Source organism: Amphiprion ocellaris, chromosome 16 (assembly GCF_022539595.1).
Source record: "Amphiprion ocellaris isolate individual 3 ecotype Okinawa chromosome 16, ASM2253959v1, whole genome shotgun sequence".
Lineage (NCBI taxonomy): Eukaryota > Metazoa > Chordata > Actinopteri > Pomacentridae > Amphiprion > Amphiprion ocellaris.
In genome coordinates, this window is record NC_072781.1 from 21,802,319 (window position 1) to 21,822,408 (window position 20,090).

The window sequence follows — 20,090 nt, forward strand, 5'->3', positions numbered from 1 at the left end:
TTTGTTTGGGGGTACATCTATATTAAATGGCCGCATTCCATGTTGCCGTGATTTCTGCCACAAATTTTTTTCAAGATTTCAATCATGGGAAATTATTCAACAACTGATCAGCCTTGGTGGAGTACTGTGATCTCTGAGTGCTTTGCTTGTTAAATACTAGTTCAATCAAATCTTCTATTTTTTTTTTTGTGGATTTTACGTTAATTATTGTATGAATATTTGAAGGACCACATAACCGATTTCTCAAACTGGGGCTTCATGAACTTGTAGCACCATCTCAATATTGCTCTATGCTTGCTGTAGGCAGTGGGAGGAGGCATTGAGTCTCTTGTTCAATCTCATAATGTGACAATTTGCTAATAGTAAAATAGTAGATGAAGAAAATCTCTACTGCTTTTTTATTGCTGTATTTTGCAGACAAAATTAAGGTTCTTAATGTAAAAATAGTCCTTTGATTCTGCTACACAAGCTGTAAATGAATGCACACACACCAGCAGAGCTTTGGCTGTAATTCATTTAGTTAAAAAGATTTTGTCCATTTTACAATCCAAGTAGACCCATGCTGAAGTAATGTGACCTACTTTCCTCTAGTTCTGGAAATAATGAATTATGTAGGTTAGTTGTATTTAGGGAGAGACCAAGCCTCTCCTTTTGAAAACTGAGCAGCAAAAAACACAGTTCTCAGAATGCATTTAACTGTTACTGAGCTCAATCAAGTATAAATTATTGCTTTTAATTATTCACTTTCAAATGTTAAAAGCAGTGGCACAGTGACTACAAACCTGTTTTGAAAACTGTATAACAGTTTTACCACAATTCTATTAACATAATTTCCTTTGAGCTAAAAGACTTGTTTGAACAGAAAAGGGGAAGATATATGTGTGTGTTGAGGTTTATAAGTTATGAATGCAGCTTACTGAGATGTTGGATGATGTGGTCTATGGTAGGCTTAAAGAGGGAATTCATAGCATCTGGACTCATCCTCAACATTCCCTGAGATGACCATTTTACAAAGTCCACACTGGAGAGCAGAAGAGAAAAGAAGATATGTCACACATGGTGTATTCAATTCAGTTACATTAGGTTCATCTACAATTAGGGTCAAGTGAAGTAAACCAATATTTCAAAATCTTTCACATTTTAAATACCATAACATATCACCACATGGCAAAGATTTGCCCAGTCATTTATAAAATAAAGTCAAACTGATGTTCAGTGCATTTATGTTCAAGTGTTAAATGACATCAGGAAAATGTCTTCACACACAGTTCCACAGTATCATCAGTTCAGAATCTTATGGTCATTTTGTAAAATTACAGTACAAAGTTTGTATTTTCACATAGACTGTCCAGTACGTGTGATCAGGACACCGTTCCACTGAAACTTACAAACAATAAACCTAAATTGTAGCTCAGTGCTATCTGCAATACTATTGTAGTCCAGGTGTTAGGTTATTAATTTAATAGTGAGCTAGAGGAATGATTCATTCAGTGTACAGCTATTAGGTTTTTATGACTATACTTACAGTACGCTGTGCAAACATGCTAACATTAGCATGATAACCTGCTCACAATCACACTGATAACATTCTGATGTTCAACAGGTAGTGTTTACTATCTCAGTTCTTTTCTGTTAGCGTGCTAACATTTGATAATTAGCATTTCAAACAAAGTGCATCTGAGGTTGATGATAATGTTTTCATATAAGTTGGAACATGACTTCGTTAGCATAGCTTAGCATTAAATCATATTTCAGGATGGATGCAGATTTGGACATGCTTCTATCCAAAATGCAATCATGCATGTGGATACAAAGCAAAAACTTAACAGCTAAAAATATTATCCTGTAGGTAATACTAAATAAAACTCAGTAAGAAGAATAATCTTCTGGGGACAACGATTACCTATAATGGCAATGCATCTAATTGTCCACGAGATGTACCAGTTTGAACCAAAAGTAGTTTGAACCAAAAGTAGTGGACTAGTCAATATAAGCATTTCTTGAGCAGAGACGCTACCATACTGTCTACATTTCCTCTTTTTGCATCATCTGACAGAACTCCTAGCTGAAGGTGCCCAAACAATTATTCCATCCTTCCAATTATCCATGCTAGTCTTTACTCTGCCTTGTGTGGGTACAGGCATAAGCGCACTTGATTTCAAACATGGTCAAACAACATGTCCAATGGTCTAGTACTGACATACCCCAAAGGTTCCCAAACGGTGTCAGCATAAAACATCTGAATCTTTCAGATTGTCGAAACTGCTTTAGAATTCCCATACACATTTCCAGCATCAGATTAGGTGAGTAATGCAATGATCGGCCAAAGTTAGGCTAGTTATAGTCTGTTTGTGCGCTCTCCATATGCTGTCTGTACTCACCCAAAGATATTTAGTGAATGAAGACGCTCCTTAACATCACTGCACTTTACTTGTGGTTTATTTGTCGTTCCAACAGCTTCTATAAGGTGATACAGACTCTGTCTAGCTGACTGCAGAAAGTATAGATTTATGCTTGGAAATCATCACCTTGGGAATCTATGCTGCTTGGACATATCAATTCGCAAGACTAAGGTAAGGTGGTCTGCACATCAACCACTGTGTAGCCAGACAACCAGAAGCAGAAACCAGAGCTCAGTATCATGCACTGTTATAGATTTTTTGTAGGCTGTTTCCCTCAGTCCTGTCTCTAGAGGCCTACAAGTCCATTTTGCTATACCTGGTGCCATCCGTCTGTTGAACAATAAATCCTGAAAAAATCTATGGTATCCATCTGCTGTGATCCCACGTGTGTAATTCATGTACAGGATGAGCACGTGTGTAATAGTGTTGGCCTCTCCCAGGGTTTTCCAGCACAATTAGACAGACTGAGACCTTCCTGTTAGGCGTCAGAGGAGCCTGGGGGCCACTGAGGCTCCAATTTCAGCCATATAAATATCTGTTAGCGTTCCTCTCTCTGGTACTGTGTGTGGGATGAAAATCGACACAGACATAAGACAGGGCCATTAATACCTAGACTCCATGGTGGTCCCAGAAGTCAGGCATTATAATATTCTAAGTGAAAAGTTATGTCACCATTTATGTCTTCTCTAACACTGCACAACAAAGTTCTAACTCATTTTTTTTTCTTAAGTCAGGAGTTCTTCTTCTTTTAAGTCAGGAGCTATTATGCTGTTTATGCGTGTTTTCTTGGGCACACGTATGTGTAGTATGTATAGAAGCCTGTGCAAGTCTGCAGGTGTCTGCATCAATCCTGGAGTATGATCAGTTTCTTTAATTAAAAGCTAGGCTAACATGTTCTCAATGCAGCTCTGCACTTTCAATTTTAAATAAACTATTTGGTGATCAAGGGCTGTTAGTATCACATACAGCAGCAGGAAATGTGTGTGCGCATTAATGTAATGCAAGTTCCAACAGCTCTTGTTCTCTTTCCCAATATTTTTATTGTTAATTAATTACAATTATATAAGTTATTACCTATTTTGTTGCTGTATTTGTGACAATTTTTTCAGAACCAAATAAATATGCGACGTACTTTTTTCTGTTTAGGGTCTTTGTAATCACTCTGACTGTATAGCTGAATGCTGAAATCAAAACAGTGCAGCTTGTTCCAGATCAGGGTTTCAACACGTTACTTTAGGGTTTGGTTTCTGGTTTTCTGTTCTCACTTACTTGCTTTTGCGCAGGGCATGCTCCACACTGTGGCCTCTGAACTTCTTGTAGTAGTCGATGAAGGAGAAGGGCAAATTAATATTGAGCGGGTTGGTTCTGTCAGGAGCTGCTGCTCTCTTCCGAGATTCAAATGCAATCATCAGGTCCACCCAGGCAGCTGGCCTCTTTATCTTAAATTGGTCGATAAAATCTTGGCCAAAGATTCTACACAGCAGCTTCTCAAATTCATAGTCAATCCCAATAGAACCGTAAGGACCACCTGCAATAAGAAGTGGTGGTGACTGTGAATCAATTCTTTTTTTAAGTTGAAAAGTCAGCTGCATTATGTTATGCATTATTTTACCTGATGCCTTGTAGAGCTCTTTCAGATGTCCCTCTGGAAGACGAATCTGATGGACAGTCAGGTCCACTGTCCCTCCACCACAGTCTACCACCACATAACGGTCGCCTGCACAGAGAATACACAAAAATGGAACATAGTGTGTAGCAAGCTCAGACACAGGGCATGTAAAACTCATGTCATCTAGCAGCATCCTTCCCCATTTGACTCATTGCTCTGACACGTAGCCTATGCTCCCATCTAACACCGATCTGATGTTCGTAGAAGATTTTTAAGGGAGACTGGATGTGAGTCTCTGTCACAGCTTGCTGAACCAGGATGCAGACAGCACTGCTGACCTACATCTATTGTGACTTCAGTGTCATGGGCCCAGTGGTGAGGTGATAAAAAAATAAAAAGTACCTGAGCTAAACATGGTGAACAGCAGCAAACAGTTTGGATCTCACATGATTCCAACAGTGAAATACATTGAGTTCAAATATTTCTCCTGGAATCCAACTGGAACCAGTGACTTCTCCCTCAAACATTCATTTTGGTGTCTCACCATGAGGGCAATGCTCTCTCACCACTTTCCTCAGAAGCCTTAATATCATTACCAGGAAGCACTGACTGGTGGTCATGACACCTGTTTCAAGACAGAAGGATAGCTATCTCATCTGACCAAACTAGCTACACCTGGCTAAGTTTGAAATGGCAGTCAGCATACCGCCAACCAGAATGTGTACCTGTCGTTGCAAAATTTCAGGACAAGACACTCATGAAGTGTATGTGATTGTGCCTTTAGCTGTCACATGCCCAAGCAGCAGTATTCACATTCATCTGTAGTCAGTCATCTGTATTTTTGCTATGGGGATGGCCTGTTCCTTTAAAGGGGGCAGTAGACTCCTGTGCATTTGACAAAAACTTTGGGATTCTGTGAAAGACAGAAATGTGAATACTGCTGCTTGGGCATGTTGCAGCTAAAGGCACATCACATACACCTCATGAGTGGCTAGTCCTGAAATTTTGCAACGACAGGTACACATTCTGGTTGGCGGTATGTCAGAGTCTGAAAAGGTGTCAAGAAAGCATGAGGATGCCAGTAGATCATAGGACAGCTCTAGGTTTTGTCATTATGAAAAGAGTGTCCTGGAGCCAACCCAGGTAATTTCTTACAGAGGAATAACTCTGACATTCAGCTGATTCAGAGCACACCTTTGCACAGACAGAGTAAAGAAACTGGTATCAGACATGAGTGTGTTTTGAGCAGGGAATTGCATCCTATTTAAACAGTGTCTGCATATGATGGGATTGATACCATTTGCACTGGCGGTGATTCCTCTGTGTCTAACACACCATATCCACCATAATATCGAAGTGACTGCAGATTGTGCTGCAGCACTGCACCACTGGAGGAATCACAAATTTCCCTCACAGGGAGTGTCACTGGAACATCGCACGAAAACAAATGGAGGGTGTATGAAGAATGGTTCGGGAAATCTCAGATCATCCCCTTTCAATGGTCTGTAGCAGCAGTTCTGTCCTTCTTTCAGGAGCTGCTGGACAAAGGCAGGGCCTTTTCTACTATTAGTTCATTTAGCAGTCATTTCAGCTGGCCATGTGGGCTTTGCAGATCATACTGTGGGCCAGACCTCTAATCTGTCTTTCTATGAAAAAGAACACAATGGCTCTACCCAGTGTCTAGAACACTGCTCCCTTCTTGGGATTTATCTCTGGTACTGGATGCGGTCTCCCATCCACCATTTGAGCCACTGAATCAGGCAGACATGAAGACACTATCCCTTAAGACACAATATTGCTGGCTCTTGCATCAGCATATGTCACTGACATCCATGCACTGTCAGTGCATGCACAATGTACTCAGTTTACGCAGGGTAATCTCAAGGCTATATGTCATGCTTTAACCAAACCAAACATGCCAGAAAATCCAATGGTGTGTTCCTTTGGAGCTGGGGGCATTCTTTCTCTTTCCCCTTTCCTTCCCCTGAACCCGAGCACTGCATGTTCTCTGTCCGATAGTCTTGCATGCTGATATTGAAAGAACAAAACCGTGTAGGAGGTCTGATCAGCTTTGTGTTTCAATTGCAAAATCCCACGTGGGCATCAACAAACAATGCCAATCCCACTGGATTGTAAAGGCAATTAAGATGGTCTATACCAGCAAGGGACTACGACCCCCTGTGTGGCTACGTGACCATTCGACCAAAGGAGTGGCAACCTCCTTCGCTTTATTTAAGGGGGTGACAATGAAAGAAATATGCGCAGCAGGAAGCCGGGCTTCATCTCAGACCTTTGCAAGGTTCTATACATTAGATGTCACTTTATCTGGCAATATGGGAGTCTGTGCACCCCCATAGTGAGACATTTAAAGGAATGTTTGAAAAGGAGCTTAAGACTAATTATTGTAACCTCGGTTGTCTGACAATATGAGTGAGATGTCTCTCCAGATCACCCTCCTTGTGTAAAGTGAGGAAGAGGTGAGCTTAGCTTGAATGCTGGGCGACGCCATGTCAATCTCTTGAAACAAGTGTCATGACAGCTAGCCAGTACTAGCTGGAATAATGATATCAAGGCTTCTGAGGATAATGCAGAGAGAGCATTTCCTCTATAGAAAGACTCAAGTTATTGTTTTGCACCATGTAAATGTAAATTTTACAGTATTAATATTAATATTCTAATATTTTAACAACAGAGCCAGCGCCTTGTGTCATGGAAAGATAAAGGTAACAAGAACCACAGCATTTAGTAAACTGTTGCTGTCAGTCATGGGTAAGTGTTTCAGCTCTTCAGTGTTTTCCCAGTGCAATCTTGAAACAATCTTACTGGGATGACAAACAGGTTACAAACCATCTCAAAAATTCATATTGTATGTGTGTGAAAGTTGATTTACACTGAGGCACTTATGGAAATTATAATTTAGGTTTACCTGGAGTTTGTCGATAATTTCTATCAGGCATGAGCATTGTGCACACCAAGTGCATTGCTGAGGCCAGCAAGTCAATAAATAAGCAGTTGCAATATGCCATGCATGTTGTAAACAAACCAACAGCTTATCTGAGGGTCAAATGGAGAGTGAGTTCTCTGGACATACAGATTATCATTCTTCATTGCATAAACAAACCATGCAAAGCTACGATGAGCACAGTAAACCAATTTTGAAACACAAGTTTGCGAACTGTGATGTTTACGACAGACATTTTGCATAATTGTTCCATTATTTATCCTTATTTTCTCTTCCGAGTAATAGTAGCTTATCTGGACAAATGCTTACAACATTTTTTAGCGACATTCAGATGTGAGCAGTTACTTGAGGGAGTACCATGGTATTATGATGTGTTAAAATGAATAGTAAACGCTATGAAAATTAAAACCCATGTTGTAATAAACGTATTAAAAGTTTTCCTGTGAGGAATTCAGAGCTAAGCTAAAACAAGTAGAAGTAGAGCAGAGACATGCATAGCCTCTGTATATTAATTTTTTAGCTTTTTAACATTGACACAATGAAATATCAAATGCATGACCAAAAAAGCAACATGAATGTAAAAATCCCAGTCTTGGTGCCCTTCTGTAGATATTACAGTTTCTAGAGATGGCTAGATTGTTTCAGTTTCTCAAAAATTAGCATGCGCTATTTCTATGAAGCTCATTTGAGCATCTAATAAAGCAGATTGGCAGCATAAGAAACAGCAAGAGCAGTTATCCTAAAGGAAGAGGAAAAGAATGTCAAAGCAGATTGAAAGAACAGAAAGACTCTACCTTCTTCCAGCTCCGACCAAAGCTCCCCTATGACATTTTCCACCAAAAAGGTACGGCTCTGTCGGTTGCGCCGAACATGCTCCTTGGCTGGTTGTTAACAGAGAGAGAACGTTCTGGTGAGTGTGGTGAAGGCTTGAAGCTCTGTTGTGTGAAGCTGTGAGGCTCATATACAGTGGTGTGTAGGGCAAGCAGCAGACTGAGGTGCACATGTATCCACACTGTGAAGAAGTCTCATTTTCACACACTTACACAATCTGTAAAAGATTTTTTCAGCACGTATGTACAGTTGCTTCAAAAGGTATTCAGACTTCTTTGCTTTCTGCTGAGTATTGTAGAACTGATTTTAAATGGATAATTTGACATCCCCCCCATCAATCTACCAAGTAAATGAGGAAAACATTTGTTTTTAGTATTGAAGCTAAACTCTTCAGGCAAGACTTCAAGTACTATGTCTGTCGAACACCATTCATTGCTCATTCATTGCTAATACCATCTCTAACGGGAAGCATGGTGGTGGTATTATCATCATATCGGGGGTTCTCAGCACCAAGGACAGGAGGGCTTGTCATAACTTGGGGAAGGATGAATGCAACTAAATACAGAGAGGTCCTTGAAGAAACTTGCTTGAGAATGCAGGGACCTGAAACCGTTGCTATGGTTCATACTTCACCATGACAGAGACCTAAAGCGAACAGCCAGAACAACAGGAATGGTGAACAACGACAAGGCAATAATTTAAACTTCTTAGAACATCTATGGAGAGACCTAAGGGTGGCTCATTGAATGAGACAAACTGCCAAAATCAAGGTGTACAAGACCTGTAGACTCACCCAAGAAGTCTGGAATGTGGAAGTGCTGCCAAAGGGGCTTCTACAAAGTACCGAATAATGGGTCTTGACACTTTTGTGAATGAGAGATATCAGTTGTTGATTTGTAAGATTAATTTAACAAAAATGTAACCAGGTTTCCTATTTTTTTTGTCTGGATGTAGATGGTAGGGAAAGGTCTATTGTATCCTTTAAGAATGAAATGTACAACATAACTTCACAACTTCATGCAAGAAGTGAGGGGGTCTGAATACTTTCTGAAACAACTGTAGTGTGTACACCTCTACAGAATTCTAGGTAAGGCATTGGAGAGACTCTGTCACAGAATGTGACGCAACAGTCAGGTTGCTCACAGTGTGATCATGCAGTGAGGGTAACTAGTTTAAGAGACTCCAAGACAGTCCATGTGGATCGTAGCAGACTCGTGTACAGTTGCGTCAGATTAATGGAACAGAGTGCATGTCTGAAAGGCTTAAAACTATCTTCCCTCTCTAGTTTACGCAAAGTTCAAACAATCTCATCCATCCTCATCATAACACCTTTAGAATTCCACATTCATGCTCCATGAATAGGCGGGTAATTTCACCTCTGTGAAGTTTAAAGTTTGATGAGTCATTTTTAATTAGTAAATGTGTTTCAGCAAAGCAGGTTTTGATTAACACACTTTCTAAAAATATACAAAAAATTACCCAGTATTTACAACTACTGTCTTCTAGTCTAGGTTGTTTAACTTGGATGGCATTTAAACCATGTGACCTAAGGTTGACTGTCTAATCGCAGGAAGACCTGGCAGAAGTAAATGTCAGAGCAACATTTCCTCCTGCACAGAGGAAACAATACAGAACAGGAAGGACAACTGTCCTACTGTCATTAGCAATGCAGAGGGCATGAGAAAGGTCTTCCGTTAAAATTACATCATTCCAGCAACATCCTAACACCAGCAACAATCACCTTTCAAGACTTAAAAAATACATTTCAATTGAGCTGTTATGTGGGAATACAATCTTGAAGTTCTAAAGTGGAGTTATACCTAAAGAACAGGCAGTTGCAGTGAAACTGTTGGGGCAAAGGAAGCTTCAGTGGCAATGCTTAAAAGAAAAATGCCTGGTTCTGACTGTTCCTTTCTGTGGTCCTGTCAAAGATTTGAGATGAGAAAACTTATAATATCCTAATAGATTATTCAGTATGGACCCATAACACTCTGGTCACTGCACCAGTTTATCACACAATAAAATTCCAGCAGCTCAGACTAAAGGAAATCCATTGCAATATTGAAGGTACAGTGTGATTCATTCAAAAAGAACATTGAGGTTTGGATTAGAGCAAAACTGGACAAACCCAAGGTAATAACATATGCTTTAAAACTAAACTTATTGCTCTCATTTGCATGAAATGCATATATTGCAGTGAATGATAATGGCTTAGCTTTTAGTTCACTTTTCTTTCACAACTGTCAAGTCAGTGGGAGTCAATGATAGGCTTTAATGGAACATTATGTAATGTTTCTCTCACAGTCAAAGAATAAAATACTTTTACCCTATTCCTCAAATATAGCAAGTGACTTAAGTCACTTTTACAAATAAATGTGCTTCACAAAATTACTTCCCATTTACTGCCTTATCGAAATAATTCAAGTGCAATGTCATCACTCTCATCCTTTGCTCCAAGCCTCAAGCTGTACATTTTCCAGTCAGCTAAAACAGCTCATTACAAAGTATGCAGGTGGACTAATGATATGGCATGTGTTTTAAAGAGACTTCCATAGCCTTTAGCTGTAACTAATCATCAGAAATGAAAAGGAAACGTGTGCTTTCACCTCATGATTTCAAGCAAAACCAGCCCAAAAGAAAGCCTCCTTGGCTGCACCTTCCTGATTATTGAAGGCCACAAACTACTTCAAAAATGGAGGGTATATGCCAAGCTACAAAACAAATGCTAGTATATTGAACCATTCAGCAAAGTCTCTGAATCTTCAGAAGGCACCTCCATCAGAGGAGGGGCTTTTCTGGATGTTAAACTATCTACCTTGGAACTTTGTTAAAGGTCATGGTTCCTGTGGTGGAAATGCAGATAGGGGAAGCCAGTTCCTCAAAGTTCAATTCAATTCAGTTCTATTAAAGTAACACCAATTTATAACTTCACTTCACATAATAATGTAAAGACCTTACACAATTATAGCAGTTCTTGTTCAATAGAGAATGTTCCTGTTGTGAAAATTAAAAACCATTCTGTAACATACTTGACACCAGCAGAGTATTGCTGCAGAAGGAAGGACCTACTGCTCTGAGTTAATGAGCATTACTGGTAGAGCTCGTTGCTCCTGTAAAGATTCATAACTACAATCTTTCTCAGTAAAGGGTAAGTCCTTGTCAGCCCTACTTGTTCTGATCTTGGTTCTTGAAAGATTACATTTTTACAAGTTACACTGTTAGCTTTCTGATTAATTTAACAATGCTGTCATTTTGTTTTATCCTTTATTATTTTGCCTAATCTCTACAGCCCCGTAGATGTGGTGGAACAGGAAGTTTTAGCTCCTGATATTATTCTTGGGGCTTCAGTATCTGGAAATACTTGAATAAAAAGGGAAATTGCAGCATGTTACTCTAGCTGCAAAAGTACATGAGAGTTGCGGAAGAGGAATGGGAGTTTGATACCACATGTTGATCAATGCATTGTTCTTTTTATTCTTAAGTAGACACTAAAAAGTGTCCTCTACAAAACTGTTCCTTTCTGTCCCTCTTTTAATGAAGAGAGCACCTCTTCTTCAGACAATGTGGTCAATGGTAAAAGACATGCTGTACTAAACTTAGTATTGTCTTGTGTTTCTTCTTTTCTGATTCGCAATCTGTGGCCTTTATTTATCAGAAAAAACTTAAAATACTTCTAAATCCAACACTGATGCATTTTGTTTCATTAAATAAGTGGCAGCGTTGTTGGTTTTAAAGCTGACATAGGTCAGACGTACATCATTTACTTTAGGGAAGAACAAAATGTTAACTGTTAAGCCATGTTGACCTATATGAGATCAATGAAACTAAAATCATGCAGCAACAAATTAATCAGATGTTAATGTCTTAATGCATCTATTTAACTTGTACTTGCACCTATATATAAGTACTTTTTCAAGGAAACCTCTTCAATGTCTTATAACATGAGCAAACGCATTCATATGCACAGAAACAACAACGAACTGATCGCAATACATTTTTCTTTTTACATGATTGTCTGCTTTGGATAACAAAAATTAACCTGTTGAACTCGAATGCATTTTGTTTACATGCAAGTGAAAAAATTGTGATAGTCTTTATAGACAACAGGTAAAGTAAGACTAAAGAGAACCTTTTGTGTTTTGGTGATAAAAACATTGCACCAAACAATAGTGAAGGACTTACTGACTGGGTTGCTGTTGCTGCTTCTCGTGTCAGTTTAGGCTTAGTTTTAAATGTATCTGGAACTTTTTGCATTGCCAATTGACTAGAATAATAACTAAAGACTGATTATTGACAATAGTATTATGAACAGAAATAAAAAAAGATTCCCTTAATCAAATATAAGTTATTAGGGTTTATTAATAACCGATTAACTAGCCATATCAGTTAAATGAATACACATTTGGGTGGCACAGGAGGTGGAACCTCGATGATCTGTCTCCACCTCCAGTCATTACTGCACACACTTTGGTTGTCTGGTTATGTCACCACTGCAAGATGGCTGCTGTAAGGTTCGTTTATACAGTAATAATCTGTGGTTGAATATCTCATTAGACACCAAGTGAAGTTGTTCTGTATACAACAGAATCTCAGAAAAGAAGCAAAAGCAAGCTGAAATGTGATTATTTAAAAAATTAAAAAGTCAGTGTGCCTTTGAAATCTAAGGCATTTGGTGTTTCAGCTTAAAAGTTAACATTGTTACCTTGGCCGGGAGACACTATGGATAAAAGCAATATTCATTAGGAGGAAAAAACTGTAAATTACAAGAAACTCTAAATTCACACAGATAAATCAGGAAAATAATACTGTTAAGTGGAGCACTACTAAATGAATGGTGAAGTCAGAGGTCACAAGACCTGTATGAAAGCATCATCATGGAATTAGAGCAATCAGTGACATTTGAAGTCAGTGTACTTGCGACGTACCTTGGGTCATTCCACTCCCCACATTTTCAGTGGGACTGAAGCCGTTCTGGGTGGTCTGGGTGCCAAGGTCCACCATCTGGTGAAGGCGGAGCTTGCGACAATAGATTGATGCTGCCTCGGGTTCTAAGGCGATAATCAGCTGCTCTGGGTTTTCACGGGGCACCAAACCAGACTGCACAAGTGTGGAAGATAAACAGGACAGCATGCTTCAGCTCTGACATGACATGGATAAACGCTCAGTTTTCAACCTTTTTAATGTCTGAATAGACTCCGTTTTGGTGTTGTTGTTCCACATGTTCACATCTTGACCCAAAACAGTTGTGTAAAAGCTCACCTGTTTACTTCTGTAACACAAAAATGTTTGGGACATGACACGTTCTGTGTTGTGCGGTTTGGAATATGATGCTGTGTGAATAACAGAGTTTGTCCATGCAGTATCTGTTGTACAATACGTAAGGTATTGAGGTCACAACTAATATGGGCAGAAAATACACCACTCTTGTCATGGTCCTGACAGGATCTTGCTCCTTTTCCCTTGGTTTCCACTGTTTTACTCCCTTCTCTGGTGTTTCTTGTCTGTCCTCTCCACCTGTTTGTCTTGATGTGTGTCTATGTGTATACTTATACGACTGTAACAACCTACTTTCTGTATGCTGACAATCATCGGACACACCTAGATCTCAACATCCAATCTACCCCTAGAAACAACTCTGGTACAAACCTCCGTTTTCGACTGGATGGTTCTGCTTGCTCATGTGATAGAATCGGTAGATTCTGCTCCACTGTTCTGTTTGTTTGCTTAAGACTTACACTACTACCTCCTGTGTTTCAGGTTCCAGCCCATGAGACCTCCACCTCATCCACAGACTGACAATCCATCAACTGGTTCAGACCTTCAAGCTCTGCTCCCCAGTCCTCTACAGTCAGACATACTTCTTATTACATGTGGCGCGTAGCACCTGTGCCAGCCTCAGCCATTCAACTCTTACCCTATCAGGAAGTCCACCCAGACAGAGTTCATCACACTAAGACTGTGTTGACTGACAACCCACACAGGGTCAGCCACACTAAGCCCCTGGAGCAGACGGAGTTAAAGACCTTGCTCAAAGGCCCAACAATGGCGGTGCTAGGGTTTAAACACTACACATTCTGATCAGTAGCCCAAACCCTTAAATAAGACTACCCCAAAATAATGATCCAAGCAAAGCTCAACAGAATAAAACCACATCAATTTCAGAAACAACCACAGAGAGTGGAACAGCAGCAGGTCCATCACTATCTCATCATCTGATGATGTTACTGAGAATGTAGGAGAAGGTGAGGCTATATAGTGACAACTGTAAGCAGTCATTTGTAGCAGCTTCCCTTCTCTAAAAACAAGACAGATTTATGTGTATAGTTGTTGGCTCCATCATTTATCAAAAAAATGTAAAAGATGCATGAGAGACATGGATCTGGAAAGAAAGGGGGCACAATGATTTGGCCGGACTAAGATTTTCTTGTAGCGTAAATAATCTGTAAGTTATGTAGTTATGTCCATAAAGAATGGAGACTTGGAGAGATAAAATGTAGATACACATACTGCATGCAGTATGAGTAAAAACAAGACCTGTGAGGCAGCTTGTGTTAACAGCTCTATAGATGAGAATGAAACAAATAAAACAGAAGTAAGACAAATAGATAAAAAACACTGTTGCAAAGCTTCCTGTGTTACTGTTAGTGGGTGGCATGTTTATAGCTGCTAACTAATCATAATTTAGGTTTGATCAAGCAGTACCTGTCAAAGTTTGGTTCTAAAGTCAGTATGAAAATAGCTTATAGACCAATGAATCAATGCCCATTCAAAAAGATTCTAAAAGACCTTCTATGTAGAAATACTAAACCAATCATATTTTCAGTAATACATGATAGTTTTGGCTCTGTTAAAAATAGGCCCTCTTGTAAGTGTGCTCACTTTGAAAATGATTGCTCCATAAATAAGAAATTCAAAGCATGTGGACTTAACATTGGCTCATATGCTGCTCTCCCTTTGTCCTGTCTCAGATTCTGTCTCAATACACAAAGATCAATGCAAAAATATGAATTTGTACTTACTTACCAAAAATACAAACATTTAATAGTGTCTAACTATCCATAATTCTTCATTTGAATCATCCATCCATTATCTATACACCGTGAACCAGTTATCTTCTAGCTGCAAGGCAACAGTGCTAATCACTGAGCCACTGTGCAGCTCTTCATTTAGATCAGAACAACATATTCATATTTAACTTAGATAAACCATTTAACTCAGCAGTGCAGTTTTTACTTTTAGGCTGTATAGAGTAACGCCACCTGTCTCTCCTGTAAACAACGAGGACACAGTCATCTTATCTGAAAAAGCTTTACTGAACTGAAACTTGTAAAAAGTAAGTGGAGACTCAGTGCTTTCATTCAGTATGAGCTCCACACAGTGGCTGGTTAACTGACTGGAACAGTGAGAGCAGAGGAGTCACAAATTCTGGGTACAGGAAGACAGATGTGCCGAAGTGTAGTGCAAGTTAACACTTCGTACAACTTCAATAAAATCTATGCAATGCAATGCAATCCTCTGCTGGAATTAAAGGCTAACCCTGCTGGCGTGCTGTAGACAGACAACAACTGCTGGACTGCTGAAACTTTCTTGGGGACATTTACTTCGTACAGTTTTCCACTAAGGATGTATGCAAGTATGTCGACACAAAAGATAAAGTCATTGTGTGGATCACATGGCATACATACCAAGTGGTTCAGGAGGAATACATGTACCACTACACCTAATCAGTAAAGTTTTCTCATAAATTTGCGGTCACTGCACAATTGTTAAATGGGATAATGAACAACAGTGCGATCAAGAGCCAAGAAAGAGCCACAAAGGGCCACAGATGAATGCAAAACATTAGCCGTGCTCTGATTTAGAGTGGCTGGTGAGGAATGGGGTTTCATTTGGACTCCTACAGAAAATTACAGCTGCTATAAATTGTGCTGTATGTCACATAGGTTTATTATTTTTCAAAATTTGTTTCAGCGTTATCTACCTTCCTCACTGTATTCTAGGTTCCTTCAACAGTTTGTCTCTCAAAAAGGGAGCTCTGCTTTGAACAGGAAGTCCTAAGATGCGGCACTGTTTTTATTGTTTGAAAGCAGGCGCCAGATAAGAAATAGTAATAGGTTAAGGATGGAGGAGCAGAGAAGAGAAAGTGCTGTGGGTTGTGTCATGGTCCCTGAAGACCTGGATGATGTGATCAGAGGAGGAGGAGCGGATGCAGAGCGGATTTCTTGTTTTCTCCCTCCCCCTCTCCCTTTTAACGGCCAATCAAATGAATTTCACTGCCTCATGCTGAGTCACTGTAGACGCCCAGCTTGCTCCTGCTCTCATTGGAGCTTTAATGACATCCTCTCTCTCTGTCAACTCTCCCCTCCACCCTGCCTCAAACCACTGCAGATAACAGCTGAAAGCCCTCCTCCTTTTACTGTTCTTGCCCTCATCTACATCACCCCTCCTCTTTCTCCTCTTTGTCCTCACACACACCAGGGAGATGGCGACGAGGATAAAATGATGATATCATTGGGGAAGACAGGAGGGAAACAAGAAACGGAACCAGTTTAGAAACAGAGCTCAAAAAAATCTAAACATGCTTGTCTGTCTATACTGCTTTGAAATCTACTGTGGATGCGCATGCGGTTCCATTCATACTACAATATACATACTGTACTATAGACTACACATTACTTTGCTACACAAATGTGGTTGTTTCTAGCTAGATTTGCACCCAAACATAACCAAGCAGACAGGCCACATATAAGCAGATTATTCAAAATTCAAGACTCAAGATTCAAGACCTTTATTTATCAGAAACACAATTGTACGTAGTTTAATTCGCAGTGAAATGCATTGTGCACCTGTTCCAAACTGAAAAGAATAAAGAATATGACAGACATTTCTTCTTTGTGTACATATTGTATACTGTGTGCTAATGGATTAGTGCCTGAATATTAACCTGCGAGCTAATTCAAAAGTGACAGTTAGGGGTGGAGTGTGAACCTAACCTCTGTGGCAGTGTTAACTACCAATAACAATTCTTTGACAGTGTACATAGAAAGTATACTGCAGGAAATCACAGAATTGGAAATCCCTTCATATGAGCCCTGTGGGTTTTTGGTAGTGTTGCTATGATACCAAAATTCTAACTTTGATGTGGTACTTGCCTAAATAAATCAATACCCAATATTGAAGCAATATCATAGCAAAAACCTAAAACATTAGGAAAGGTAATGTAACAATAGATAAAAAGACAACAAATTGCTGAGCAGACACTGTTGATCAGCTAAAGTATGGTTACTAACAAGGCAAGGTATTGTGGTACTTCTCTAGTATGGGTATGCACTATACTAGTGTCCAGAACTGATACATAAGAAACATCAACCCAGGTTTATCTGTCCTGACAGATAAATAGTATTACACATACAAAATCAGTCAAAAGTTTGGACACACCTTCTCATTCAAATGAATGAGAAAAGACCATACATATAATGCCAACAAATTTAGTTTAGCTGCACCAACTTTGTCAAGAGGAGTAATCAAAGATACAATTATGAATTAGCCAGAAATTTGTAGACAGCTACCAAAAGCACCTAGTAATGATGAAAATGGCCAAAGGACAAATATTAGAATTTTTGACCAAGCAGATTTACTGATATATAGATGACATCCACTTCTATATAGCTTCGAATTGTGATGGCCTTCGGTCAATTTCTGACATAAATTTATGATGGACTTAAAATTTCTTGAAATCGGGACAAAAAAAACGACATCCTAGCTAGGTTAAGGTGGAAAAAACAATAAAGTGTCTCCACTCAGTATCTCTGCACATCACAGCCTAAACGCTAAATCTGACATAACATTCCTGCATTTAAGGAAGACAACAAGGACAAGATTGTATCCTTTAATAGGATCCAATGAGTGAACACATAATTTCTGTTAATTGTTTATGCATGAATCTACAGATTTGCTCACAGAAGTTTGGTTGATATGATGCAAAGACTTTCAACCCAATGAATTGAATTGACCCTTTTTACAGCTCTGGTCTTGGCACAGGTTTGAGCTGGTTCTGGTACAGGGATGTAACTCATTGCTAGGGTGACTGACGCATCTTTCCACTGAAAGGAAATGTTAATGCACAGACCAGTACTCCTTGCCTTTGAAATGTCTAATCAATTTTCCAGCAGTATATTTAAGGCAACAAGTAAAACCGGTGGCTGCATTGCTTTGCACAATCCACTAAAACAGATATAAGGACACTTCACTACACATTATCAAGGGCCTGCAAGATGGATTTACATTTGTAAAATCCCTTTGTTTATAATGTGCAACATGCATTAAGTTATTGGTCTTTAGGGTAACTTCAGTATGGGTGGATGGTATATTGTCTTTCTTCACCTCCTTCTTTTCTTTGTGTCTCTGTATTGATTACCGACTCCTGTGTCCTTTAACAGACTGTAGGTCACTATGTGTGCATACGGCCATCAAGCATGAATGTGAGCTGTGTGTCACTGCAGCAACAGCACCCTGAGTATCGTACTGTCTCAAACCAGTGAAGGCTCATTTGTCACAAACATATTTTTACCAAGCTACAAGGTAAGAGCCTGCCCTCCTGTCCATCAAGTTTTGGAATCAGTCATTTGCAAACTAGTTGTGTGCAGGCTAGAGATGCAAGCTGGAGTCTGAAAAAAAATAGCATACAAATGTGAATAAACCTTCTCAGCCTACCTTATAGGCAGCTTCCCTCATGAACTGCTTTGCAGGCATTTTCCAGATGGCAGGAACTGTGATTACCCATCTTACATCGTTGTTATCAAACTCGCCGCCCGTCTGATCACTTAGCTCCTGTAGAATAAACACACTCTGCTGGTAACAGAATTCACTAGCAAGGCTAGTGTCTCAATGTGAACATCATAGTGAAAGGCTTCTGAATTCTCTGAAAGTGACTGTTATAATAAATGATTGTAAATTGTAAGTTAATCAATAACTATCAAAAGGTAAATACAGGTTGAAGACAAAAGAAAAAGTTCATTACCTTTAGTGCTTGTTCCTTAAAGAAAGCCAGCGCATATGCAAAGATGTCCAGAGCTTTTACTCGCTTCCCATTGGCTGCGTGGAGGTCAGTGTCAATGGATAGATTCTGATTGGAGGGAGAAGATATCACAGATAAAGTTGCATGAATGAAGAACAGTACATTGATTTATTCATCGTGTGAATTATATATCTGTGGTCGAAATTTCTAGTTCCGTTTTCAACATTCACATTCACACCCACTCAAACCAAGGACCAGATGATCCTGAAACTCATGGTCACCAAAGAATCATTTGGAAGGGTTTTTTTGACCTCTGACCTTTCCTTTCACTCAATCATCAAGCTTCAGGAATACCCCTGACTTATTTTACATCTTGTTCATTGTTACCAGTTCCTAAAAGCACTGTGGACATTTGTACTGTAGTGCAACTGTCATAGAATTTGCTGAGAAAATTCATTCCCCAAGGGACACAGTAACATTATAACTGTACATTTGTTACAGTACAATTGTATGGTCCAATGCTTCACTAAGTAGCATCAGAAAACTGCAACTGGTACAGAATAAAGCAGCACGTGTTGCTCTTTCCTGTGGAATTAAGGCGGATGTTTCTAAAATGCATGATGGTCTCCACTGGTGAGATGTGATAAACAGATTGCTGTACTTGCTGATGGTGTTCATTAGGAATATAATCACAATAAAAACGCCAAATGTTTTGTATAATAAATTGTCTTTTTGTACTGAAACACATAATTACTCAACAAGACATGCTGCTGGAAATCATTTTACCATATCTAAATCTAAGTCAGTTTCTCAATATACAGTAATATAAAGAGCAATGAAAGAATGGAATTCACTCCCCAGTTATGTAACTCAACTGAGGAACATAGTAAACTTTAAAATAAAACTAAAAGATTATTACTTAGCACAAAATTTCACTTATTAATATCCATGGGTTGCTCCGGGGAGCAGAAGCTGGTAAAATACAATAATTAAATAAAATTAAATCGTAAACTTAAATGTAATGGCTGCAATGTTACAACAGCAAGACAGATTCCAGTTACACTGTATATATTGTGAATGTAATTAATAGTAAGGATTCAAGGTTCTGTGTTTCATTGTTCAAGAATCTGATATCATGGTTAGTTTCTGAAGTAGATTATTCTTTAATCATTATTATTGTTGGGTCATGGCATCTTTGAAGAAGAACAAAATCTATTTTTATGATAATTCAGTGTGGGAGTACTGTGTGTTGTATGCTTTTTGGTTCAG

General features: G+C 39.2%; 1 protein-coding gene across 5 annotated transcripts in view; it reads right to left on the reverse strand.

Annotated features, from left to right (window-relative positions):
- The window catches only part of hspa12a (heat shock protein 12A), a 62,424-nt gene that overhangs the window by 7,071 nt on the left and 35,263 nt on the right, over positions 1 to 20,090 (reverse strand). For 2 of the 5 annotated variants that reach the window (XM_023296690.3, XM_023296682.3), the window contains exons 5-12: positions 18,825 to 18,929; positions 18,518 to 18,634; positions 12,730 to 12,901; positions 12,507 to 12,521; positions 7,768 to 7,854; positions 4,015 to 4,119; positions 3,672 to 3,930; positions 918 to 1,021 (exon numbers count right to left, since the gene is read on the reverse strand). In XM_023296690.3, coding sequence (XP_023152458.1) covers positions 918 to 1,021; positions 3,672 to 3,930; positions 4,015 to 4,119; positions 7,768 to 7,854; positions 12,507 to 12,521; positions 12,730 to 12,901; positions 18,518 to 18,634; positions 18,825 to 18,929 — 964 coding nt within the window. The remainder of the gene's footprint in view (positions 1 to 917; positions 1,022 to 3,671; positions 3,931 to 4,014; positions 4,120 to 7,767; positions 7,855 to 12,506; positions 12,522 to 12,729; positions 12,902 to 18,517; positions 18,635 to 18,824; positions 18,930 to 20,090) is intronic. The other 3 variants (XM_023296702.3, XM_023296697.3, XM_023296709.3) reach the window with 2 other exon arrangements.